Source organism: Ochotona princeps, chromosome 25 (genome assembly GCF_030435755.1).
Source record: "Ochotona princeps isolate mOchPri1 chromosome 25, mOchPri1.hap1, whole genome shotgun sequence".
NCBI lineage: Eukaryota > Metazoa > Chordata > Mammalia > Lagomorpha > Ochotonidae > Ochotona > Ochotona princeps.
This window is the reverse complement of record NC_080856.1, coordinates 18,191,483-18,217,442: the sequence shown is the minus strand read 5'-3', so window position 1 is coordinate 18,217,442 and position 25,960 is coordinate 18,191,483. Positions and strand designations below refer to the sequence as shown.

At 55.3% G+C, this 25,960-nt stretch overlaps 2 protein-coding genes across 4 annotated transcripts; one reads left to right on the top strand and one right to left on the bottom strand.

The window, feature by feature from the left end:
• The first annotated feature begins 740 nt into the window (after nt 1-740).
• Nucleotides 741-9,491, top strand: ZYX (zyxin). Of its 3 annotated transcripts, none has more exons than XM_058681298.1 (10): nt 741-896; nt 1,838-2,057; nt 2,502-2,701; nt 2,840-2,932; nt 3,048-3,536; nt 7,219-7,339; nt 7,468-7,637; nt 7,715-7,893; nt 8,724-8,844; nt 8,942-9,491. In XM_058681298.1, the coding sequence occupies exons 2-10, from the start codon at nt 1,850-1,852 to the stop codon at nt 9,044-9,046; spliced, it is 1,686 nt and encodes a 561-aa protein (XP_058537281.1). In that variant the 5' UTR covers nt 741-896; nt 1,838-1,849; the 3' UTR covers nt 9,047-9,491. The 3 variants fall into 3 exon arrangements, with proteins under 3 accessions (XP_058537281.1, XP_058537280.1, XP_004594389.2); XM_058681297.1 differs by lacking the exon at nt 741-896 and adding an exon at nt 992-1,191; XM_004594332.2 differs by lacking the exon at nt 741-896 and adding an exon at nt 1,420-1,709.
• Nucleotides 9,492-9,790: 299 nt separating this feature from the next.
• EPHA1 (EPH receptor A1) lies at nt 9,791-25,193 on the bottom strand. The gene is made up of 18 exons (XM_004594331.3): nt 24,954-25,193; nt 23,947-24,014; nt 19,312-19,593; nt 17,704-18,106; nt 17,354-17,509; nt 16,363-16,707; nt 16,108-16,235; nt 15,731-15,881; nt 15,394-15,490; nt 15,132-15,190; nt 14,246-14,371; nt 12,974-13,159; nt 12,803-12,864; nt 12,513-12,719; nt 12,199-12,348; nt 11,734-11,927; nt 10,010-10,165; nt 9,791-9,925 (listed from the first exon to the last, which is right to left on the bottom strand). The coding sequence occupies exons 1-18, from the start codon at nt 25,048-25,050 to the stop codon at nt 9,847-9,849; spliced, it is 2,946 nt and encodes a 981-aa protein (XP_004594388.2). The 5' UTR covers nt 25,051-25,193; the 3' UTR covers nt 9,791-9,846.
• Between the last annotated feature and the right edge of the window lie 767 nt (nt 25,194-25,960).

Genomic DNA, 25,960 nt, shown 5'->3' with positions numbered 1-25,960 from the left:
GGATCGGGGATACCCAGAAGCAGACACAGGAGGGAAAACGCCTTGATTAACCGCGGTGGAATTTCCTTCCTGGGCAGAACCGAGAATTTGAACACTAATCCTGAGTATTCTATATAGCACTTCCAGATGTGGCATTCTGCTCATTTCTCTGTAAAATGTGGTGAAAGAGGTGGGTGAAGCATCATGGCTCTTACAGAAGTGTTGAAAGGGAAGCGAGAAGAAGCCTGTGGACTTGGTTGTCACGCTGGGTCTCTGTTCTCCGTTCCCAACAAGGCTTCTCCACCTGACATCAGGGGCTGCAGGAAGCTGGCTGCTCCGTGGGTGTGACGGGGGCCCACTTCTTCAGCTGGCAGCCTCTGCTTTCCCACCCTAACATCAAAGGTTAGTTTGGAAGTCCTCAAAAGCCCTGCCCAGCTGCATTGGGGGAGGGGGAAAGGGCAGTAGGTTTGGAGGGCCAGGGAGGGGACAGTGAGTCCGGGGTGAGCAGGAGGCTTGTTTCAGGTGTTACTCAAGGCTGACAAATCAGAAAATGGAGAGCCTGGGTGTATACTGGACTAGAGGGCAAAGGCCATGGCTTCATAACTTCCAGGTAACACGCGTGGAGCCATTGGGTAAGTTTCCGCATGCAACTGAAAAAGAAAAGTAGCATTCAGGTCTCTTAGCTCTCTGGCTGGATGGGCGCAGGGTCAGACCAATAGGGGCTCCACCGAGTGCTGAGTCGCTCTGAAGGCTCCTGGAGGTGAGGGGGGGGGTCAAAGTGAGGACACAACTTTGGCAGGCTTGTTGCCGGCATCCACGTCCGTCCTCCTGGGTCCTCTGGTGGCCCTAGCCGGGGCTAGTCCTCCCTCTGGGCCGCTGGTCCGGAATCTCCCTCGTGCAAGTGACCTGCAGACGGGGTAGGGGGCGTGAGGGGTGGGAAGCGGATGAGGTGAATTCCTAGAAGCTCTAAGAGGCCGCCTGGGGTTGGAACTTATGATACTGCAAGAACGCTGGAGGCTGGGGTTCACACCGCCCTCGGTCGCTAAAAGGCCTAGGAGGAGGGCGCGGGAAGGGAAAACGCCCCCTTAGCGCCCCAGTGCAGCCCGGAGCCCAGCGGCGTTTCAGTCCCCAGCGCCTGCCGGAGGGGATTTGGGGGCGCGGTGCTGCGGACAGCAAAGCGCAGAGCAGCCGAAAAGAGTGGCGGGGCCGCAGGTCACGCCAGAGAGGAGGAGGGCTGGGCCCAGGCGGAGGCGCAAGGGGGCTGCTTGCTTCGGTGCCCCGGGCACTCGCCCGATCTCCGCGGCTTTAGCCTCGAGTGGGGTCGGTGAGTCAGATCTCTGGCACCCGCGGGTCCGGCGCGGAGGGGGTGGGGGTGGCAGGTCAGGAAATGACATCAGAGGCCTATGCTAAGGGGAGGGGTGGTCTGCGACCGGCCAGGCCGGCGCGGACGGGCGGACCTTCGAGGAGCCTCGGGCCCCGGGCAGGATCGGGGCCCCTTCCTGGGGGAGTTTCCTGCCTCGCCCGCCCTCCCCGGCTCTCCCCGCCCCCTCTCCGGGCCGCTCCTTGTATGGTCGCGGCGCCGCTCTCTCCCCGCCCCTTGCCGCCCTCCCTCCGCTCGCCCTGCGTCCCTCCCCGCCTGGCTGGAGGCTTGCTCCGGACCCGGACGCACAGTCTGCAGACCCGGCGCCGAGGCGGCCACTGGAGAGCCGGCGCGCACGCTCCGGCCCGCGGTGAGGCGCGGGGCGCAGGGATCCGGGAGCTGGCGGGTGGGGGTCGTCGGGAGGTGCTGAGGCCGCCTACCGAATCTCTAGCCCAGCCCAGCTCGGCGCTGCCTAACCTGGCGACCCACCCCCTGCAGCCCGGCCTGGCCATGGCGGCCCCCCGCCCGCCTCCCGCGATCTCCGTCTCGGTCTCGGCTCCGGCATTTTACGCCCCGCAGAAGAAGTTCGGCCCGGTGGTGGCCCCGAAGCCCAAAGTGAATCCTTTTCGGCCCGGGGACAGCGAGCCTTCCTCAGCGGCCGGAGCCCAACGTGCACAGATGGGCCGGGTGGGCGAGATCCCCCCGCCGCCCCCGGAAGGTATACAGCCAGGCGTCGGGGTGGGGGCTGTGAGTTGGGGCGTTTTGGGGGCGGCTGCAAAGGTGGCTGTGGAGGGGGCTGGGCGCAGCCACCCTGTCCCGAGCAGATGTTCTTACCTCATCGTGGAGCTCATGGCTGGGAGCCAGGGATCCTGGGATCGTTCCAAGTCCCCGCCTGGGGGTGGGAGGCGGGAATGTGGGCCACGAATCTTCCCCTATGGGTCCGTTTTCCCATGTGTAACGGGAGCTGCACCACTCCTGGGCCGTGCCCCCACTCCTTACCTCCTGTGATCCCTGTGTGCTCTGCGGCCCCCTTCCTTTCCTTTAACACGCTTTACCAACACCCAAGAGAGTTGTTAGGTTAGGGTTAGAGTCAGAGCTGTAGACCGAGGGTCCAGGGGTGGAGGGGCCCCTACCGACGGCAGCCTCTCTCTTTCTACCCTAGACTTTCCCTTACCCCCACCGCCGCCAATTGGGGATGGTGACGACGCGGAGGGTGCCCTGGGAGGTGCCTTCCCACCTCCTCCTCCCCCGATCGAGGAACCGTTTCCCCCAGCACCTCTGGAGGAGGACATCTTTCCTTCCCCACCGCCTCCGATGGAGGAAGAGGGGGTGCCTGATGCCCCCATGCCGCCCCCGCCACAGGTATGCAGGTCTGGGGGAGGGTCAGTGCGTTGGGACACCCCCCAGGGAAGGAGAGGAAGGTGTGTCCTGTGAGCCCGCTGCATCTCTGCCCTTTTGGGTGAGTTGTTGGTAGTGGTGCTCTGACCTCTGGTCCTGTAGCCCAGGGAGAAGGTGAGCAGCATCGACCTGGAGATTGACTCTTTGTCCTCACTGCTGGATGACATGACCAAGAACGATCCCTTCAAAGCCCGGGTAAGGGCCTGGAGAGTAGGGAACCGGGGCCCAAGGGATGAGAGGCTGGAATGGGAAGCAAGGAGGCCAACACCCTTCTCCAACTGTATTTCTCTCCCCTCCACCGCCCTTGCAGGTGTCATCTGGATATGTACCCCCACCGGTCGCCACTCCGTTCATTCCGAAGGCCAGTCCTAAGCCTGCAGCGAGTGGCACAGCACCCCTGCCTCCCTGGAAGACCCCTCCTAGCTCCCAGCCTCAGGCCCAGCCCCAGGCCAAGCCTCAGGTCCAGGTGCACGTGCAGTCTCAGCCCCCGGCTCCTGCCCAGCCTGTGTCTTCGGCTAACGCACAGTCCCGAGGTCCTCCAGCTCCGTCTCCAGCTCCAGCCCCGAAGTTTTCTCCAGTGGCTCCGAAGTTTGCTCCTGTGGCGTCTAAGTTCAGCCCTGGAGCCCCAAGTGGAGCTGGGTCACAGCCCAGTCAAAAACTAGGGCTTCCGGAGGCTCCTGCTTCCACTGGCACAGGTTCCCCTCAGCCCCCCAACTTCACCTATGCTCAGCAGAAGGAGAAGCCCAGAGTGCAGGAGAAGCAGGCTCCTGTGCCCCCACCTGCTCCGAAGCAGAACCAGGTGAGGGATGGAGTGGACCAAAGCTGAGATCAGGCAGTGGGGGAGGGGGCTCAGCCAAGAGGTTGGGTGAGTTGAGGGTGGGCGTGGTGTTGCTGGGGGCAGGAGTGGTCATCCTGTGGGGTTAGATTAGTGAGACAATGAGAAGGGAAAGCCGGGGCTGGGTGGGGTTTGACTCCAGGTTCTAAGTAGTGCACATTCACTTTTGCCTTGTGTGCTGGAAGCTTAAAGGGGAAGATGAGCTCACCAGTCCATCATGGTTTTTCCCCATTCTTGGGTCTTCAGTTAATCTCTGTACTCCTCTGGCCCTTTCACTGCCCGAGGGCCCATCTGGAGATAAGAGTCAGCAGTCCCAGTAAACACTGACGGAGCCAGCAGCAGCTGGGTGCCAGGCTCTGTGTTCTGTGCTCAGGAGTCTGGGACACTGGAGGGAAGTGATCTCCCAAAGAGAGGGTTCAGCCTGCGGCTGTCCGTCCGATGGGGCTACAATAGGCTCTGTGCACAGCTCACACACTCTTAGGTGAATCCCAGGCCTCACTTTCCTTATTTGAAAATGAACACTGCCCCGTACAGTGGCTGTGAAAAGTAAAGGAGCTGTGCTCTCATAAACGCCCCAAAGGGGAAAACACAGGAAGAGTGCCTGCCCTGTAGTTCAGATGGGAACTGCTGAGTTGAAGGGATCCTGATGGACTATTAGTGCAACCCATCAGAGCCCTCCTTCCCCAAGTAGCATCAGGAAGAAAGGCCTAGTGCCAGTGAGATGTGCAGAATTGTATGAGTTCTAGGGAAGCCAGCAATGGGGGCTGTCAAACTGGGAAGGGCTTCCTGAGGCTGGCGTGCCTTGAAGGGCCAGCAGTCCTTAAGAATCCAAGAGGAAAGGGAATGGCCTTTGGATGGGAACGGCATGAGCAGAATGCAGGGCACAAAAATACAGGGGTGTTTGGAAAGCAAAAGGTTCCTGTGGGAAAGTTAGTGAGCTATACTTGGAGAGTAGGTGGGGGCTCAGGGAGTAGGACGTGAAGTGGGCACGCCGGGGAAGCGGATGGGTGAACACTAGGCAAGCAGTGCTTTGGGGTAGGTGTGTGGCTGAGTCATCCGGGCTGGTGAAGCCAGCACTTTGGGGAGTGTTCTGGAGCGCCGCTAGCAGAGATGTGTGTGAGGGGCAGGGGATCATGATGTGAGTTTACTTCCAGGCAACAGTGGCACTCCATGAAGTGAAGACCTATGTTCAGTGCTGCCAAAGACAAAAAGAACCCATGGGATACAGCGGTGGAGAAGCCCTTGTTGGGGGTGGGGAACGGGGAAGAGGTTCAGAGTGTGGGTGTGTCAGGAATGACAGTCCTGCTGACAAAATAGAGAAGTCAGAAGGGGAAATGGTTTGGACGGGAGCAAGGGGGTCCAGCTGTCAACATGTTGAGCAACTGGTTCGGGAGGCCTGCCTTCCAGCTGCTGCTGTCATTCTGTTAGCAGCGTAGGCCCAGGGTTCAGAAGGCCCACAGCTGAGTGCGCGGCATTGGTGTCCAGTGCCACTGAAGCAGGGGGAGTGGACCAGGGGAACAGAAAGCCTGGGGTGGGACAAGTGGAAACAGGGAAGGTGGGAGAAGAGCTTATGGAGGAGCGTCCCAGGTCAGGGTGGGGTCCCAGAGAAGACAGTGTGATGACCTGGGAGCCCTGGCAGCCAGGGCCTCAAGGAGTAGGGCCACCATTGGTCTGGTGAGTCCTCGTAGATGGCCTTGGGGAGGCCCATGTGTGCTCTGTGGAGGGAATAGGCTATATGAAACTGGTAATGCAGTATGGTCTCAATGGATGATGTAGAAAGGGACTCAGGACTATAATTGTGAGTGTATATGTGTGTGTGGTTTTTTTTCATTGGGGAGAAGGGATCAGATAAGCGTGTAAGCCAGGAGCAGGGACAATGAGGAATAATCAGCGATGACTTTTGAGATGGAGTCGTGGAGTAGAGCTTAGTCACCGCTGTGCCCAGACCTTGCCAGAGAGAGAGCAAGGGCAAGGTCCCTTCAGTGTTTCTATGGAAAGGAAGGTTGAGGAGGGAGCTTTAAACTGGCTGGCTTCCAGCTCCTTGGTGACGTGGGAGGTGAAATCATTGGTGGGCTCAAGGGCATGAGGCTGTGACAGGGTTGGAAGAGATGGAAAAGTTTTGGCACTGCAGCAGTGGGGATAGCACTTGGGAATGTGAGAGTGCCACACAGGCAGGCTGAGGCTACAGGGTGTGCTTGCAGGATGCTGCGGTGTTCTTGGTCTCCCCACCTACTTTCTGCAGCTTTGAGGCAGAACCAGGAAGTGGGCAGTGGTGTGACCTGGGGTTGGAGATTGGGCCAGATCGCTGAGGGTGGTGTGGGGAGAGTGGCAGAGACAGAACCCTGTACAGATAGCTGGTCAAGGCACATAAGGTGGGTGGGGACTTTGAGGAACTAAAGCCTTGTGCTTGGGTTCAGTTAGTCAGCATGAATGGTGGAGGGGAGAGGCAGGCAGCGGTGACGGGTGGCCTTGGAAAACAGACTCCATCTCCGCTCCCAGCAGCTGATGGAAGGAAGTTTCCAGCCCTTGGAGTTGGGGAGCTAGAGGTCTAAGGCAGTGACATTGATGCTGGCAGTAAGAGAGGATGAAGGCACCTGGGGGGATGGGATGCAGGAGGGCAGTTTATCCACCTGAAGATTGCAGCCTGTATTTATACTACAAAGCAAGGGCTGGCACACTACCCTTGCTCTGTCCCCAAGATACTAGGAAGGGGAGGTTGGAACAGGAGCAAAGCAAAGCTTGCATTTCAAGGACATGTGTCAGTTAGGAGTGGACAGGAGCCTTGGGGAAAAAAGAGCTGAGATCTGGGGGAGTGGGGTGTCTGACACTCATGCAGATAGGGCTGTGGGCAGAAGGGCTATGGGCAGAGGTGGCAGGCAGGCTTGCCCGGGGTAGGGGTGGGTGTTGTAGGAATGAAGGCATCAGCAGATGGAACACTTGGTGATAGGGGCCACGTGTCCTCTTGTTTTCAACGTACCAGCAATACCTGTCCTCAGCATTCTCACCACCCCTATCCTCCAGGGCTGGCCTACAGAGTGGCTTCTAGGCTTTCTCTGAGGCCTGCTGAGGGAGGGACTGGGGTCAGTGGTGTGTGTGGGGAGCTGGGGCTGAGGGCTAGGCTCCTGCAGACAGCTGTTGGGGGATTAACCTGTGCTTCCCGCCTGTGTTGCATCCTCACGCTGACAGGGGCTGCTCAGCAGGCGGGCCGGGTAGGTGTGTGTGCGAGCGCACATGTGTGCACGCCTTTGCGTGGCCCTCCTCTGGGGGGGCCCTGTCTGAGCATGCTCTGTGGAGTTGGTGCGTGGCTCTCGCGTGTCCGGTGCTTCAGTGACCCGAGCTGCTGTGTGTGTGACCTCTGTCCGCTCAGTTGTCCTGGCCTGTCTGTGACTGCTCTGGGTGGGAGTTGAGCTGAGCGGGAGGAGATGTGACAGGCTAAGGCCACTCTATCTATCCCTCCCGCTACCTGCGTGATGCTGGGGTTGGGGCCAGCAGGGAGGGGAAGGAGGAACTTCAAGGGTCGAACCTGTGCATCTGGAAAACGAACTGAGCTCTAGGTCATCACTGGAAAAAGTGGGGGTCAGCTGGCCTAGGAGGGTCCCTGGAGGGAGTGACCTTACTGAGTGTAAAGCAAGTGCTGGGGTTTCAGGTACGCTCCCCTGGGGCCCCGGGACCCCTGACTCTGAAGGAGGTGGAGGAGCTGGAGCAGCTGACCCAGCAGCTGATGCAGGACATGGAGCACCCTCAGAGGCAGAACGTAGCTGCCAGCGGTGAGCCTGCTGGGGGGCGGTGTACTTCCCTCTCCATCCCTGTACTGTTTCCACTCCCCGACTGAACCATCTGAGGCCCTGCAAGCCTCTTCTTCCTCCTGCTCATCGCTGTCTTCTCTGGCCCTTAGAGACGTGTGGCCGCTGCCATCAGCCCTTGGCCCGGGCGCAGCCTGCGGTCCGTGCACTGGGGCACTTGTTTCACATCACCTGCTTTACCTGCCACGTATGTGAGCAGCAGCTCCAGGGACAGCAGTTCTACAGCCTGGAGGGGTCGCCCTACTGTGAGGGCTGCTACACTGTGAGTTGGGGTTTGGGGGCTGAGGCTGGTCCCTTGGTGCGGGGCTCCCTGCCAACCTGCCCCTGTCATCTCCTCAGAACACCCTGGAGAAGTGCAACACGTGCGGCCAGCCCATCACCGACCGCATGCTGAGGGCCACCGGCAAAGCCTACCACCCACAGTGCTTCACCTGTGTGGTCTGCGCCTGCCCCCTGGAGGGCACCTCCTTCATCGTGGATCAGGCCAACCAGCCCCACTGCGTCCCCGACTACCACAAGTGAGGACCAACTGGGCTGTTCTCTGGGCTCCAGCCGGGCTGTGACCCTCAACGTGTGTTCTGACCCTAGGTGTTAGTAATTGGCAGGGAGCAGTTCATCTGCATTTGGATGCTGTGATGCCAGGCTCAAGGGCAAGTTCTGGGACTGGCTGGTAGCACCCAGCCCTGCGACTCGCCAAGGCCTGTGTTAGGTGTGTGCCTGGTGCTTTGCAGTGTGGGTACTGGAGTCACTCTGTCATACACACTGGCTGGGAAGTCAGACTTGGGTTGGAGATTGGCTTTGGCAGTGCTGGTTTCTCCCCTATAGAGTTTACAATGTAGTTACTTCTCAGGCTTGCCAGCAAAATCCTATTGTGTAGCTTCATGAAGAGTAGAAATGTGGGCTGTTAAGGTAGAACCATGCGTCTAGGGTGGGGGGGGCACAGTTTCAGGTGTCTACCGAGTTGGGAAGGATCCCACATTCCTCTACATTGCACATTTGTTGGGATTTAAGGTGTAGGGCATTGGAGTATCCTGGGGGTGTGGGAGCACCTCCCGAATGCTTCCTGCTGGAGCTGTGGTGTGCCTCGGATGGTGGGGGCTTGGGCCCCCATTGGAGAGGTGTGTGGAGATGAGGCTCTGAGGAGAGCACCACGGGGCATCTCCTGCCCCTTTGTGAGAGCTGGCTATGGCTGTTGTGGGCATTTATGAGCTGCGCCCACCTGGAGATGTGTAGCAAGGAGGGCTGCCTTGTTCCACAGCTGTCCTCATGGAGTGGGGAGCATGGGATGGGGGGAGACCTTGCTGCCACTGACTCTGCCTGCTGGGGTCCTGCTTTCCACCCCTCCCAGGCAGTACGCCCCGAGATGCTCTGTCTGTGGGGAGCCCATCATGCCTGAGCCTGGCCGTGATGAGACCGTGCGCGTGGTCGCCCTGGACAAGAACTTCCACATGAAGTGTTATAAGTGTGAGGTCAGCTCCTCCGTGTGGCGTGGACCAAGCAGAGGGGGAGGTGCCCTGTGGTCCTTTAGCAGGGGGACAGCGTCTTCTCATCCTTCCTTCTTTGCAGGACTGTGGGAAGCCCCTGTCCATTGAGGCAGACGACAACGGCTGCTTCCCCTTGGATGGCCACGTGCTTTGCCGCAAGTGCCACACTGCTAGAGCCCAGACCTGAGTGCGGCCTGGCCTCCCTCCAGACCGCATGTCTGTTCCCGTCGTGGACCACCCACACTGAGATGAGACCAGCCTGCCTCGCCCACCTGTCACTGTTTTGATGCCCTGCCCTCTTCCATTCCAAACCCTGCCCCAGTATTCCAAGTGCCCTGTCCCAGGGCCCTAGCACAGCTTAGGGATGGCCAGCCCAGCCCTGGGTTCCAGCCCTCACCCTTCCTGGCCGGGGTCACCTTGGGGAGGGAGTTAGGGAGGGAGGCGGGGCACCAGTTTATTGCTGCTGCTTTCACTGCTGCACCAACACTCTTGGCTGGCCCAGAACAGCCTCTGTACTCTGCTTGCTGAGGCCGGGAGATGCTCTCACCCTCCAGGAGCCTGGGCATTCCTACCACCCCCTGTGCTGCCAGGTTGTGGCTACAGCTGCAAATAAAACCCCTTATTTTCCAGAATTCTCTGGAGTCAACTTTTTGAGGGCAGGGAGAGGGTAAAGTGAAAACTCAGTTTCTGTTTATTTACAAAAATATATATGTATGTGTATATATATATATATATATATATTAAACCCTCCCCCAAAGCCTGCCCACAACCACCTTTTTACTGCTATCCCCACCTCCCTTTTTAAAACAAAGGCTCCTGGGGTCCGGAGGCCCAGAGGCTGCTTCCTCTGGAAGCGTGGGCAGGAGCAGCACCAATAGCCTACTTGTGTGTAGGTTGAGGGAAGGGGCTGGGGAGTGACCATGCCCCTGTCCTTCCTCCCTGAGGGGAGGGATGTGGGGGAGGCTTGAGGTGCGCCCCCTGTAGCTCTCAGTCCTTGAATCCCTGAATACTGCAAAGAATGCGCTTCTGGTGCCCTGGCAGTGTGATTCCCATCTGTGTCAGGTCCCTGTGGGCAGGGGTGGGGGCTGTGAGCCTTGACGTTCCAACCCCAGCTGCCCTCCCCGACCCCGGGCCACTCCAGCATCCTTACTCAGCTGTCAGCTCCAGTACACATTCCATGGTGTCCAGGCCGGCCGAACGGAAGTGCAGGATGTAGCGTTTCATGCGGATGGACTCGAGCCACTCGGACACACTCCTGTAAGGGATCCCATCTGATCCGCTCAGGCTGGGCAGACGGAGAGTCATCCTGTGGGATATATGGATTCTGTTGTCACAGCAGGCTGCAGCGGGGCAGCTTCTGAGTCGCTGCAGCCTGGGCGCAGCTAAGACTTGGTTGGTTAGTCTGGTCATTGCATCCACTTCTTCCTGCTGCAGCATGTCTCACTGCAGCAGGAGTCTGTCTCCAGTTGCAGTGCCTGGTTCTGGGCACCTGTCTGGGAGCTACTTAAGACTTTAAAGCATCCTGGCTGAGAGGCACTTGAATTAGACCAGTCCGCCAGCAGCCGGGGGTGGTTCTGCTGTTTTCCAGGGTGGCTGCCTGAGTCCTGGGAGCAGCCCTTGCCTGGTACCCTCAACCTCCGCTGTTATTCTTGCACTCTGACACCCACAATACAATGAGTGTTCCTGTACTCAAGCCTGCCAGAGCCAAAAACCATTAGCAAAGTAAATCTGCTGGGGGAAAAATATGCAGCATTCCAGAAAGATTAGCACACACGGTCTCCAGCGGACGAGGGAGTTGTGCTCCAAAAGATAGTTGCAAATATTGGAACTCGGAGCACATTTTCTCCCAGAAACAAGGTTATATATGGTGGTTTGTTACACAGGATAGTATGCCAGGCTAGTTTACCCAGTAAAGCAGCCTGGCCTGTTTCCCCCACTTTACCCGCCTCCTACCAGTTAAGTCCTTGAATTCTGGCCATGCTTTGGTTAGTTGCCATTGTGCTCACATCCCTCCCAAGAATAGCCTTCAACAGTTGGTTGATGGCTCTCTGTTCTCAGGACAAAGTCCTCCCTTCTCAGCTCGGCTGGTCCTCTTTGCACTGATCCTTGCTGCCTCCCCAACTTCTTTGGCTTCTCTCTGCAAACCAGATGTTCCCATTCCGCACTTCTGTACTGCCAGCTCCTAGCCCTCCTGTTGCCCCCACACTAGCCATGTCCAGGCAGCTTTCCCAAAACACCAAGGTTTCCCCTGCCTTTCCCATTCCAACCTAATTGCCCAAGCTCCCTGGAACAGGCAGCAGATTGTAAGCACTACAGAAGCTTCAAATTTAGCAAAGAGCTAAATTATCCGAAGGTACTGCAAACTTTGTTGACTGAATGAGCTGTTTCTTCACATGTAGAAATATTTCTATGGGGTGGGAGATGCATTCTGAAGTCCTGGACTGGGCCACAGAAATTCTTCAGAGAAGATTTAGTGCAGTGCAAAAGGCAGGGAGAATTCCAGGAAGATCCCAGGCTAGGTAGCTGAGATGGGGGACGATGGGATGGAGACTCTAACCCAGATGGAGTGAGGGAATTGGTGCCTGGTTGTGACTGCTTTCCTGCAAACACACATAGTGTACTACAGATTCTCTATAAGCAGCAGCTTTCAAGACTCCAGGAGTGCTAGCCTCAGCTTCCTAGCCTCTCAATCTGGAGCTCTGGATGGAAGGACTGCTTTGCCGCCATCGGGGTGGGTTCTCCTTGGGACCCCATCGTGGTCCTAAGCCCAGGTGCTGGGCTCTGCACAGAGCACCTCAAGTCCAACACTTTGAATGCCTGTTTTCATTCTCCCAGATCTGCCCTCCAAATTCCCTTGTTCTTCAGTGTGGTTACCTGGGATCAAAGTTAGCAGTAGTGCGAAGGGAGTGAGGGTTGGCAAGCAGTTGCTCCAGGTGTGCCTGCAGCTGGTGAAAGTGGGGCCGGCGTGCGCTGTCATACGCCCAGCAGTTTTTCATGAGTTCATACAGAGGAGCAGGGCAGTCCACGGGAGGTGGTAGTCGGTACCCATCCTCAATGCTCTTCATCACCTGCAGGGGAGAGAGGAAGAGCTTCCCAGGGTAGGAGGCTTGCTCATGAACACAGGAGAAACCTGAGAGCCCACAAAGCACTGCAAAGGTACATGTGGGCACCAGGGTTGGAATAGAGAATAGAGCACATGTAAAGGGAGGAGAAAAGACAGGAATGTAGACAAATTAAGGGTCGAGAAGAAATGAAGATATTTGCAGGAAAAGGCCATGGCAGACTTTGAGAAATGAGAGGTCTGAGTTTGGATGATCCAGGGAAGACGGTCAGGCTCACCTCCTGATTGCTCATCTCCCCATAGGGCTTGTCCCCGAAGCTCAGCACCTCCCACATCACAATCCCAAAGCTCCACACGTCACTGGCTGTGGTAAAGATTCGATGGGCAATGGCTTCAGGGGCTGTCCAACGAATAGGGATCTTCCCTCCCTAAGAAGGTACATGAGACAGAGAAGTGACGCTTTGGGGCATGGGTGAACATGTGAAGGAGATGAGAGGTTGTGCTCCCAGGAGCACAGAGCTGTGTGTGCATGCAGGCACAACTATATGAACAACAGGCAGGCCACAGTGCACACTTCGTACAGGGCTCTAACCTGGGTTTCGTAGATGCCATCAAAGTTGTCCAGGAGACGGGACAGGCCAAAGTCAGACACCTTGCAGCACAGGTTCTGGCTCACCAAGATGTTCCTGGCAGCCAGGTCTCGGTGGACGTAATTGTGCTCACTGAGGTACTTCATGCCGGATGCTATGCCCAGCAGCATGGTCACCAGCGGCCCAGGAGCCAACTGGCCCTCCCGCTCCTGCAGCAGAATCAGCAGGTGAGTCAGAAATGGGAGGGTGGGTCTCCATGACCCCCTCCCCGCTGGTCCTCTGTTCCCCTTACCCTCAGAAAAGCATCCAGGGCTCCGTGCTCCATAAACTCTGTGATGATCATGATGGGTTTTCCTGAGACACAAAGCGCACCCCGTCACGCACAGCACACCCTCTCTCTGCTGCTGCTAGCCCCACCCCTGCCTTCCCACCCGGTTGCCCCCAGCTGGTGGGGAGATCATACTCTTTGTGACAACGCCTTCCAGATGTAGAACGTGAGGGTGGTTGAATTGGCCCATGATGGTTGCCTCTCGAAAGAAGTTCCACCAGTGGCCATCAGGAGAGGTTTCTTTCAGGATCTTAATGGCCACAGTCTTGCAGTCCTGGCTGGGGAGCCGCAGGGTCCCCCGATACACTTCAGCAAATTCTCCTGGGGAGAAAGAAAATAGGTACAGGGCCTAATGCACCACGCAGTGATTCCTGTCAGTCATGTAGCCCCCTTTTGCTCTCTGGAGACCCAGAGTGTGAGCTAGCCTCCTGGGATGGGGCTTGGGAGAAGGGATGGCATAGTAAACCTGCAGTGAAACTGAAATTTGATCATTGCTATTTCCCACATTCCCACTTGGCATAGTCCATGATTAACTTATTTTTATTGGAAAGACAGATTTATAGAGAGAAGGGGAGACATAAAGATCTTCCATCCGCTGGTTCATTTCTCAAATGACTGCAGTGGCCAGAGCTGAGCTGATCTGAAGCCAAAGGCCAGGGGCCCCCTCCAGGTCTCCCATGTGAATGCAGGGTCCCAGGCTTTAGGCCAATGCCCCTCCCCCCATTCTCCCAGGCCACAAACAGGGAGCTGGATGGGAAGTGGTGCAGCTGGACATGAACCAGCGGCCACATGGGATGCTGGAGCCATTGTGCTGGCCCCCACCATCCAGGATTTATAGTTGGGTGTGTAGTAGTGCTTTGTGGATGGTCCCTAAGCACTGTGGCTGGGTTGTCTATGAAGGGCAGCAGACCAGCCTAAGTGAACAGGAGGGAAGGCTGACTCTCACTGCCTCCCTTCCGGGAGCTCCTCCAGCCACAGCTCAGCTGGCTTAGCCACACAACCGGCAAGGACACTGCTGAGCTTTGTTCTCTGCTCAGATTCACTTCCTCCGGTGACCCAAGGGATCAGGGCAGTCCAAGGACACCGGGCCCCTAATGGGATAGAATGCTGGGCAAGGGACACCAGGGCCGGTCTCTCCCACACTGGGGAGCCATCTAAAAGGAACTGGAAGCCTAGCGTGGCAACAGCTCTGTGAGCAAGGACAATCAACTGAATGTTCTGTCAGAAGCCAAGTGCGCAGGAGGCAGGGGCTGTTCCGGGGGGCTGATGAGAAGGTTTAACACGAACACAGCAGTTCCAAGGCATACAGGGCAGAGTCCAGGGAACTCTGGGTTATCCAGGAGGGGCCCGTGGCAGCTCAGTGCTGCCACACAGAGGGGATCAGCCATGGTGCGCAGCAAGACTCACCTTCCCCTATGACAGTTTCCACAATCAGCCAAGCTGGGTCCAGCTCCTGGGTGAAGTCCAGGGCTCCTTGGGCAGGATCCTCGTAGGCCTGCAGGTCCACATAGGGCTTCAGCCACAGCTTGTCCTCTGGTGGGGGTGGGCAAGGAGGGCTCAGGGGCAGAGGCACCAACTTTAGGGTTCAGAAGTACTGAGTCTGGGGGTGGGGGTATGTGGCAGGGGGCCAGTGGCAGGAGTTCCCTGAGGTGACTCCTGTTTGGCTGAAACAGGAAGTCTCCATCCTCAGCCCCTAGGCCTCCCAGCCTGGACCTTTTCTCTTCTAGTCTATGCTCCAAGCTGCCTGTCCTCATTCCCCAAGGGCCAGAGCAGGTCAGAGCCCAAATCCAAAGGGCATATCTGCTGTCTCGAGTTACCCAATCTTCCCGCACTCATGGCCCTGCTTCCAGTCTGGTCCCCATGCTTCTCCAGTCACTCACACCTCATTTGCATTCTCAGACGAAGCCACTGCTCCCACCCTAGCTCCTTGGAGGGACCACTGAATTCCCCTTTTAGCAAGACACCTAATGAGGTGACAAGTAGGAAGCCCACATGCCTGGAGGACTTCAAACCCCTGCTGACCAACCTCAGGGTGCCCATGTGGTGGGCAGCAACAGCTCCTAACAGGTAACTGCAGCAGAGTCACTGACAGGCTATCAGTACAGAGTTAATTAACCAAAGTTAATTAGGTGGCAAAACACAAAGGCCCCCGGGACAAAAACCCTGCACAGGTCCACACAATTAGCCTAGCAAACAAGAGCCACTTCTCAGTGGCACCTTCCAATACATACATGCACACACTCCCACACGTCCCCAAACGGACACAAGTACATCCACACACAGAGTGGCTCACCTCGATCCACATCCGTGACACGGTCACGCTGCCGCTGTTGCCGCTGCCGCCGAGCCCTCCTGGGAGAGTTGGAAGCCAATTTCATTAGGGTTCCAAGACCACTACAGGGGCCCAACAGGCTCTGGTAGAATTTCCCCCAGAAATAAGGGCTGGCTATGAGCTTCAGCACCAGGGGATGGGAGGGTTGTCAGAGCTACCATCAGGGCTTCTGAGGGGGCAGAGACCTGGGACAGGTGTAAGGGGAAGGGACGAGCATCAGTACCTTGAACGGAATGCGAGAATTCCAAACAACAGAGCCACACCAAGCACCAGCCCGAAGATAATGGCCACAATCTCTCCTCCAGTCAGGCCCCTGGAAACTGTCAGAAAATGGGATGAGAAAGTATGGGGGGCTCACAGCCCACAGGGATGATGGGGGTCAGAAGAGCTGGGCCCTTGGGACACCAGATCAGGTCTCTCATCAGGTGCTGTTTACCCCTGCCCCCAACTCTGACAAGGGGGCGCTTGAGTTTGTGTGCAAAGAGGCAGGATCAGTAATTCTAATGGGAGCCAAAAGGACAGTTGTGAAGGTATACGGGGCAGAACATGAAGCAACCCACCTGGAGGGCTGGTCCGAAACTCATGGTCAGGTGAGAAAGGGCCGGGGCCCAGAGGGGTCAGCATCCGAACCCTGACGATGTACGTGGTGTCCGGCTGCAGTTCTGTCAGCAGGACCCTGGGTTCCAGAACCATCTGGTGCCGTTCTTCATCCTGTGGGTGGAACTTGGATTCACTGGTTGTGCCCAGCCTAGACCTGGGTAGAGGTGATGGACATTTGGGCGTGCACGTGGGGAGGGTTTTCCCAGGAGAATGCTAAGGACAGAACTTTTGATCTGGGAAAGCCACAGAGTAGGCTAGGGCTCTGGTCCCCAGCCCAGATGGCACCCCATGCTGGGAATTCTGGGAAGCGCTTTGGGGTCTCTGGGTAGCATCTGACCTGGTTCAGCACATGTAGCTCGTAGGTCAGGTTTCCTCCGGGATGGCGAGGCCGGGATCCCGCCCAGGTCAGCTCCAGCTGCCGGGGTTCTTTCTTCACCAGCCTCAAAGACAGGCCTGAGAGCGACTCTGGGAGTCCCGTGGGGAGACAGTTGAATTTGGAAGGAAAAAAGAAATCATTCCTTCATATACTTCCTTCCCAGCAGCTGGGGCCCATGGTCCTGGCTCCCCTGTTTCTCTGCTTCAGGTACCTTACCTGCATGTCCCATGCTGACGCTCAGGGAGCTGCTGGCATGACCCGAGCTCCCCAGCCCTGACACTCCGTTCTGGGCTTCAACGCTAAAGGTGTAGTTAGCGTAGGGTTCAAGACCTTCGACATGCACGCCAAGCACAGCGAGCTGCCTGCTCCCTGGGGAGAAGCGTATGCTGGCCCCACAGGGCTGGCAGGGCCCCTCATCCTGCACTGAGCCCTGACACTGAGAGCACCGTACGCTGTATCTGACATCTTGGCGTCCCCCTGTATCCTCAGGGGGTTCCCATCGCAGGGACAGCTGGTTCCCTGAGGCAGAGAAGCTCAGGTTTTGGGGTGCTGAGGGTGGACCTGTGGAGGAAGAGGAGGCATGACAGTTGTAGCTCCGTTCTCACCCAAGCTGCCGAGCCCCGCTTCTGCCCACCACCCCAACTTTTTTAAAAATAAGATTTGTATGTTTTTATTGGAAGGTCAGATATACAGAGAGAAGGAAAGACAGAAACAAAGATCTTCCATCCGCTGATTCACTCCCTAAGTGGCTGCAATGACTAGAGCTGAGCTAATCCAAAGCCAGGAGCAAGAAGCTTCTTCCGGGTCTCCCACGTGGATGCAGGATGCCAAGACTTTGGGCCATCCCCAACTGCTTTCCCAGGCCACAAGCAGAGAGCTGGATGGAAAGTGGGACCACTGGGACAGGAACCAGTACCCATATGGGATCCCGGCGTGTACAAGAGGAGGACTTTAGACACTAGGCTATCACTCTGGGCCCTGCTCCAACTTTCAAAGCCCTTGTGGGGAGACCTGGCTCCTCCTGAGCATAAAGGAACATAAGCACATCACTTTCTCCCAGGGCAGCAGGGGACAGGCAAGGGTCTACAAGTGCCTGACCACTCTGAATAATCTCCAATATCTGATAAGCTCTGGAAAAATCTGATCCTAATACAGACTCAACAGTGGCCCAGCATCTCCTGGGTAGCCCAGCTGTGTGCCCACTCACGTGTGCACGCCTCCTGGGGGCCCTCCCCAGGGGCTCTGTAGTGGCCACTGTCACAGGTGCAGATGGTGGCTCCCTCAGAGGCAGCTGTGCTGTGCTGGGGACACTGGAGACAATAGGGTGTGCTCGTGTCCACCCGGTAGGAGTCACTAGGACAGGCTGAGAGAGAAGGCAGCAGGGTCAGGACTGTCTGTTATCACAGGCAGCACCTGAAAACACCACCACCAGGGGATCCCTCTTCTTCCCTGCTATTCCGCACTCTAAGGTGCTCTGGTGAAACATCACTGAGATGGAGTCTGGGCTTCCTTCCACCCCAGGTGGTCCCCCAGGGCTCCTGCCAGCTCGTTTCTTACCAGTGCAGGAGGTGCCTCCACTGCCTTCCTCGTATCCAGGCTCGCAGTGGCACCGGCCGACAGGTACCAACCACTCACCATCCGGGCTGCAGTGCATACGGGGTGCGCCCAAGGGCCCTGGGCTGGCCTGCGCATGGGGCAAGCAGGTCCCTGACACTTCCACCAAGCCGACAGGTCCTGGGAGAGTGTCAGGGAATTGGGCTAAGTTGTACACAGCCTCAGGACAGCGCTGGTAGAACACACGTACAGACACCAGGGCCACACAGGCTCCTGGGTTGTGGAAGGCAAGATAGAGGCCACGCTGGGTCAGGTGGCCCAGGGAGCAGCGCTCCACATTCAGCTTCATGGAGCCAGATGCAAGGTCACGGATGGTGAAGCTCTGGTCTGCAGCCACTGTGGTTACCTGGCAAGAGGGAAGAATGGCAGTGAGTGGAGGGCAAGGAGAGCAGAGTCCTGCTTCAGTTCTGCCTGACAACTGCTTTCGTAATAAAGGTTGAGCATCCCTAATCTGAAAATCCCAAATCTGAAATGTTCCCTAATCCACAACTTCTTGAGTGCTACTGGGACATTACGGGTGGGGCATGTCACATCTGACCTCATGTGACAGGCTGCAGACAGAATGCAGGCACATCAAAAGTAATGTAGACATTTCTCACCTTCATGAATTTCTTGTTTACCCTTGGGTTCTATCCCCAAGATATGTAATTCTGAATATAAGGATATTAAAAAATATTTCTGAAATTCAAATGCACACATGGTCCCAAGCATTTCAGATAAAAGATACTGAATCTGTGCATTACAACTTGATTGTGTGAGGTACCAGGCTTGACATTTTAGGTGCAGCACACCCTGTACTCCATGCAATACCTCTACTAGGTAGATGACTTAGCACCCATACTTAAGAGATGAGGAAAAGAAAGCTGAAGCACTTGAACCCTTGTATGAGATCACAGAGCTCCTCCGTGATGGGACTAGGATTGGAACCCAAGCAATGGGACTCCACAGTTCGTAACACTTCCACAATTTGGAGGGCAACAGTCATCATAACTAGTGATGTTATCAGCTGCAGGCTGTCATCATTAATTACTACTAACAAATCTTACAACATTTTCTTATTGGAAAGAAAGGAGAGCCTGTCTTATACAATTTTGCATTCTTGCATGCTTTTCTCAATAGGAAAGAAAGGGACAGTATTAGAGAGACATTGCTAGGAGAATGGTCTTACTTCATAACTCCCTGCTGTGCTCACAGGCATGGGTGCTGAGCGATAAGTCTGACTACCTCTGCATGGCACATCCTTCTTCCATCACCTCTACCATGACATCTTATTATCTCAATGGGTGCCTGTAGAAGGCTCCAAATAGAAAAGGTTGGCTCAGTTGTCACTATTTTATAGCAAGGACACCAGAACTTAGAAAGATTAACTTCCAAAGTCAGGGCATAGAGGAAAAGAGATTGAATTCCAGGGCACAGTTCTGGGGATGAGCTCCACTGTACTCTCCCTGTCTCTGCCACCTTCCTTTATTTTCTTGGTTGAGAGCTATCCCAGTAAGGAACCAGGCAAGGATCGGTATCTGGACTGAGGTGGCAATGGAGCAGTAGCAACACCTTTCGGAACATGGCCCGTCGGAGTTGGATGCCCACATCCTGGTCACTCTCCATGAACAGAAGGTTGAAGGTCTCCTTGCAGCCCAGAGGGCCAGCACCCCCAGGGAAGCTCTTGCAGTCCCGCACGGTGAACTGCAGCTCTACATGGACCCGCGAAGCCTCCTCTCCCCGGTAGATCCAATTGGAGCGAAGCCAGTGGTCAGTGTCCCCGCCTTCCTGCACTGGACAGTCCTGGTACATGTACAGGGGCGTCCCGTTCAACATCTGCTGCACCTCACTCCACTGTGGGAAGAGAACTGAGAGTCAGCCATCAGGTCAACACCTGTTTCCCCAACCCGGGCATATTAGATTGGAAGAAAGCAAACTGGTGTTAGAGCTCCAAGTTCATGCTACTTGTTCTGCTTCTCCCCACGCTTTGACCCCAGGATAGTGAGTAAGTGTTTATGGTTAGGGATTTATTTTGCTATAGGATTAAGAAGACAATAGCCCCTTAATACCACTAGCCAACCCTGGGCCCTTCAGTTAGCTACGCACCTACTTTTACCTATTTCATTTGCAGAGCTGTCAGGTACCCAAACGCAAAGTTCATTCACAAAACCTTTCTGCCTATTCATCCAAAGAATGAAAACTTATTTTGAAATATTACAATCTGTAAGCTTCTGAAGGGTAAAAGCAAACACAGAAAACTCTTTGTATAGAGGAATCCCACCCTCCCCAATATGCCTTCCAGTTATGGCTTTTAAAAAAATCAACTGACAGCTGGCATTGTGGTGCAGTAGGTTAAACTGGATTTCCACATCAGTATCCTAGTTTGGAGTGTTAGTTCAAGCTCCAGCTGCTTTACTTTCCCTCTTCTTCCTGTTAACGAGCCTGGGAAGGCAGCAGAGAATTGGCCAAGAACTTGAAGCGCCTGCCATCCACGTGGAAGACTAGGATGGAGTTGGAGTTCCTGGATCCTGGCTTTGGCCTGGTCCAGACCTAGCCTTTGTTGCCATTTGGGAAATGAACTATGCATGGAAGATTCTATCCTTGCCTAAATAAATCAATACATTGGTGGAGTGGTTAGGTGGCTAAACACTACTCTGTCCCTTTTTATCTTCTTTTGTATTAAAAGAATTCTTACACGTGGTATTGACAGTGGCTAACACTTACCCTGGCCAGTCTTTGTTCTAAGCACTTTCCATGGGGAAACCAAGGCACAGTGCCATACAGTGACTTGTCAAAAGACAGCTCTGAAGTGGCAGAGCTGTGAGACTGAAGCCCAGGTATTGCAGGCTCTGGAGTTGGGGTTCTTTGTCATTATGTCCCCTTGTGCTTACAATACAGAGCTCAAGATACAGACTTAACATTTAAGTTTCCCCAGCCTTCTGACCTCATTCCCAGAAGCAATCACAGTTAACAAGTTGGAGTAAAACTTTCCAGAACATTCTTAATGCCTCCAGAAAAATGCCTGGAAATGTTCTATTTTGTTTTTAATATAAATGAGATCACACAAGTGTTATTGTGTAACTCTCTGTTATAACAAATAAATAAGTCTTTGAAGCTATCCACTAGAGTACACATACATCTCTCTCTCTCTTTTAGCAATTTATAAATGGCTTCCATTCCATAGACATAGTCAATTTAATTCTCACTTGTTTTTGGACATTTCATAGTTTTTTTTTTAATAAAGCATGTACAGTTTAATGAAAGACATCTAGATTTCTAAAACTGCTGTATTAAAAGCAGACATGCTACAAATTTTATGACACTCCTAAAGCCTCTAAGCAGGCTTTATCAGTTTATACTTTCACCTACAATGCAAGAGGGCTCATTTCTCCAATCAGATCAATATCAGATGTTAATGTATTTTTTCCAGGTCTATATTTTCTCCTAACTTTTTCTGTAACTTTGGCTTTTAAACTTTGGTTTCCCTAGAATTTGTCTTGTGTACAATGGGAAGTGTGGAAATGTTTTAACCTTCTTTTTTCCCTTAAGCTTGTAGACTGCCAACGGTCAGTTTACTGACTGGTTAATACTGTTGGAGATTGGGACGCAGCATCCCCCAGATACCTGGCCTATTTCAAGTTGGCTATTCTAAGAAACTACAGACCCCTGATGGCTCTACAAAGTCCTTTGTGTAAGAGCCTTACCTCTCCAATGGAGATCTAAGTCAGTAAATTGTGTGTATGAGGGGAAAGGCTGCTTCCAGAAATACCGATGTCCTGAGACCTTTTATCTGCATGGCGGGTTCGCTGGCGCTCACAATGCACAGGTGGTTTACACTGGGAGCCCCAGGTCCAGGCCCCTGCTTCTTTCTGCAGCTCATCATGCTATACAAGCTCAATCCATTGATCCTTCTTTAACTTTCATTTTTGTGGGACTCTGGTGTTTGTTGTTGAATAAAAAGAATTTTTTCTTTTTCCCTTAGGGCTGGCCTCTTGGTTAGGATGGCACCAGCTGCCACACGGGCATCCCGCATGAGCACCAGTTAGAGTCCTGGCATTGATTATTCCTAACTGGCTCCCAGATAATGTGCCCGGGGAAGCAAGGTACTTTGGCCTCTACCGTGCATATGGGAGACCTGATAGAGTTCCAGACGCTTGGCTTCAGTTTGGCCCAGCCCCAGCCTTGGAGGTCACTGGGGAGTAAGCCAGTGGATGAAAAATCTCTCAGTTTCTCTCTCTCTCCTGCCATAACTCTGCCTTTCAAATGAATATGCTTTCTCTGTTAATTTGCAATTCCAATGTCACTTATACATGTGTGTTAGTGTTTTAGACTTTCTGTACTTTTCCACTAACTTGAGTATTCTTGTGCAATGCTACATGTATTAATTATAGTTGCTACTCTCCTCTCTGCGGTAGGACAAGTTTCTCATTTCATTGTTCCAAAAGCATTCTCAAGTATCTTCTTTGCCTGGTGAACTTAAGAAAGATGCTCTCAAATTCCAAACACGTTCCATTTTGTTGCAACCTATAATTGAATAGAGAATGAGGCTCCTGGCAAGTTCACTAGAATGAATGGGCTTTCTACTCTTAGATCGGGGAAAAGTAAGGAAAAAGCACCATTAACTAAGACTTTTGGGTGGGATGGGATAGAAACAGATGCTGCTGTGAAGCACAGATTTCTGCATTTTGGCATGGAAGCTTCAAGATCAGGCAGTGTCTGAAATGCAATGAGAGGGCACTGGGAGGAAGCTGTGTTGTGAAGCCCAGTGGACGGCCAGGTGGACAGGGTAGTGGGTGGTTAATGTGCAACACATTTACCCCAGTGCCACAGCTGCAGTTGGAGCCTGGAGAAGCAGATGTTACCAGCTGTAAGTTGCCTCTCCCAGCTCTAGCAGTTGTAGCAGGAGTGACAGACCGCAGAGAAGCAGCTGCCCAGGATCAGCACTCAGGCTCCTTCCACCTATCACTCAGACCCATTGGCTTCTACTGGGGTGAAATCTGGGTGGGAGGGGCGCTTGGCCCACAATGCGTGATGTGTGTGTGCTTTGAAATGATGGGATGGAGAGGGGCTACTGGAGAGGGTGGGAGCATGTGGTTGCTGGGTGCTCTTGCTACCGTCCCAGCACAAGGCTCTTTCATCTTGGCCGAAAAGAGGGACTTACTTAGCCCAAACCAGGGCTGGGGTCCGTGGAGCCAGCAGATGGACCTGCAGCCATCATGGTAGGGTGATTAGCTGGTTTATGAGATGAAGAGCCTATTAGGACTGTTCTAATCCAGGATTCTCCAAACAGCCCCTCCTGGAGGACACATTATGGTTTAGTCTATTAACTTTAATTACAGGCCACTCTGTGGGAAAGTGCAGCCAGGACCCTAGGAACCAAAAGGGAAGGAAGCAGTAATTCCGACCCCGGAGCCAGAGGCTGAAGTGAAGTCCCAAGTACTGGATTGTGGAAGCAACACCCAGAGAACAGAGTCCAGGACCCTGGCCTCCAAGGCTGCCTCCTATGAGTGAGCCAGCCCTGCTGGGTGGCGGAAGGTGCCCTCTGGACTTCCCACAAGTGACCTAGGTTCCCTGGGTCTTGGGAATACCCAAAGAAGCAGAAAGGACACGGAGCATGCTCCTACAGTTCCTCCACCACCTGGAATGTGTGGTGCGCCATGGAGCCTGCCTGGGCTGGAGTGGAGAAGCCGCCAAGGGCTGAGGTCGCAGCATTTTAACTGTGGGGAGGGAAAGACCCTTCGGGATTTGACAGGCAGTTTTGCTCTCCTCTCTGAAAAGAACACACTTTTCCTGACCCTGGGGAAACCTAACTGTGCAGCTCCAACATGAAGCTTTGGTGCCTCTGTCCCTCTGTAAATGCCTTCAATTTGTCTCGACCTCAACCATCCCCGGCTGGAGGCCTTCTTACCCAGGGCTGTAGGCTCAGCCCTCAGCCTGCTCCGGCTCCAAGCTCCTCACATGTATTTTCCCCTGAGGAGTAGGGCTACTGAGACGTTTCGTGGGGCGAAGTCTGACCACCCCCTTCACTCCCTCCCTGCCCCCCCAAGTCCCATTCAGGAGCCTCTGAGTCAGCCTCCCGCCCCCCTCCTAGAGAGACACTTCCAGTTTTTCCTGCTCTTTTCTCATTTCCTCCACCCACCTGTCCGCCCCATTTCCCACTGGCCTGCACCTCAAGCCCTGCCAAGGTCTTTCCCTCCTGACACTTACCCCGTCCTCTGGGGGATCCAGCAGCCAGCCCAGTTCTCCCTGTGCAGTGCTTGTGTCCATCAGAGTGACTGGAGGTGGTGAGAAAAGGAGCCTGTCACCTCTGCAGGGGAGGTGCTCGGTGCAACCCCGCAGTCCTCTGGCCTCAACGGCCTCTTTCTAGCAGTTGTGACTTGCTGAGGCTTGGGGAAGGGAGAGGGCCCAGGGACAAGGGAGTGGAGACCTCAGGGGGATTACAGGGTCTCCCTTCAGAGGGGGAAAGGGCAAAGACAGGGTGGGGCAAGTTGGAGTGCCCTCGATCTCTCTGGCAAAAGTGGATGGCATCCTCTGTCATCTGGCTGGTGCAGCCTGGGGCGCCCATATGCTGCAGAACTGAATGGGTGGATGGGAGCCGGGTGCTCAGCTTATGAGAAGGGAAGGGGGCGCCTGCACGGCCACTACCACAGGCCTGCTGGGGCCTGTAGCTGGAGGTATGGAGAGCGGGTACAAGGCACAGTTCCAGGGAAGTAGAGGGAGCAGGGAAGGAGAGGCTGTGGAAACCTCTACAACCGCAGTCCTATACCCAAAACCCCTGCAGCTCGGGCCCGACCCTTCACCCCAAGGCAGGTGGATTGCACACCGGGCCTAGGTTGGCATAAGGCGGCTTTTCAGGATGGCATGAGGAATGGGATGCCTGCCTTGGGTACCCAAGTCTGGGACTGTCGGGAATGAAAGGTCCCAGGAGGGCTGAGGTTGGGGTAGCTTCCAACCAGCAGCCCAGAGCGCACTCCCCACCCCCCAGACACCGGCTGCTGGCCCACAGGCATGGGGGTGACTGACCCGGGACTACAGAGGTTTAGGGTAAAAGACCAAAGTTTGGCCAGATCGGTCGATAGCCGTGCGTCCGGGGCAAACCAAGGGGCTGGAGAGGGACGTGGAGTGGAGGGCCTCTTCAGGAATGCAGGTTCCTTCGGTGGGGAGCGGGCCGGGCCCAGGGGCAGGTGGGAGCCACGAGGGCAGGGGGTCAGTACCTTCCTTGGCGCGCGCCCCCGGGGGCAGCGGCGCGCAGAGCAGCAGCAGCAGCAGCGCCGGCGGCAGCCCGAGCCCCAGGGACCAGCGCCGCTCCATGGCGCCGGGCCGGGACCTGGGACCGCGGCCCGGACGGCAGTGCCAGGTCCCAAGGGACTGGGGTGAGCCAGGCAGGCCGGGCGGAGGCGGGGTCGGTGCCCGGGGCGGAGTCCCGGCCTCACCTGGCTCACCTTCTTAAAGGAACAGTGAAGCAGGAAGGAAACTTGTTAGACAGGTAATAAACTTCAAAAACTGGAGGCGTCTTGACCGGAACGAGGCCGCGGGCGCCGCCTCGTGGGTGGGACTAAGAATTGACTTACCCTTCCCTCATCTAAACCTAACCCTGTCTTGATCCAGTTACCTGTGTCTGATTTGAACCACACTCGACTAATCCTTTCTTGCCCCCTCTCTTTGTCCGGGCCTCAGACCTGTAATAGGCACTAGGGGAGGCGGGGTGAGAGACACATCTATATTCTGTAGTACGTGTGGCTTCCGTAGCTACAAGGCAAGCCAGGTGCACAACTCCTAGTGAAGCAGCTGGGAAGTTAGGAACAAGCTAGCCAGTCAAGCACGTTAGGTGTCCTCGGGGAGAAAATGGAATGACCCGGGCTTTCAGCTACCGAGATTGAGAAAGGCTTGGAGGAGGGCCCGAGGACAAGGAGCCTCAAGGTGCGCTCAGGGAGTGGCCCAGGGACCAGTTTGACAGCTGGGCTCAGGGCTTGTCTTGGGAGCCGGGGCAGAAAGACAGGTGTGTGCCGGCTGGATCTGGGAAGGTCTTGGTAAACAAGTAGGGAGTGTGAACCTTGCCGTGCACTGGCAGGGCAGGCCTGAGGAGCTGGTGGCAGCCCTGGGTACTTACTGGTGGCAGAGAAGGAGAGTGGGGCCTCCAGCGCCAGCCCAGGGCTGGCTGGCCTTCGGGTGACTGTCTTACAGTCTGTTCCATGAGTGTGTTCGCTTTCTGCTGAGCGTG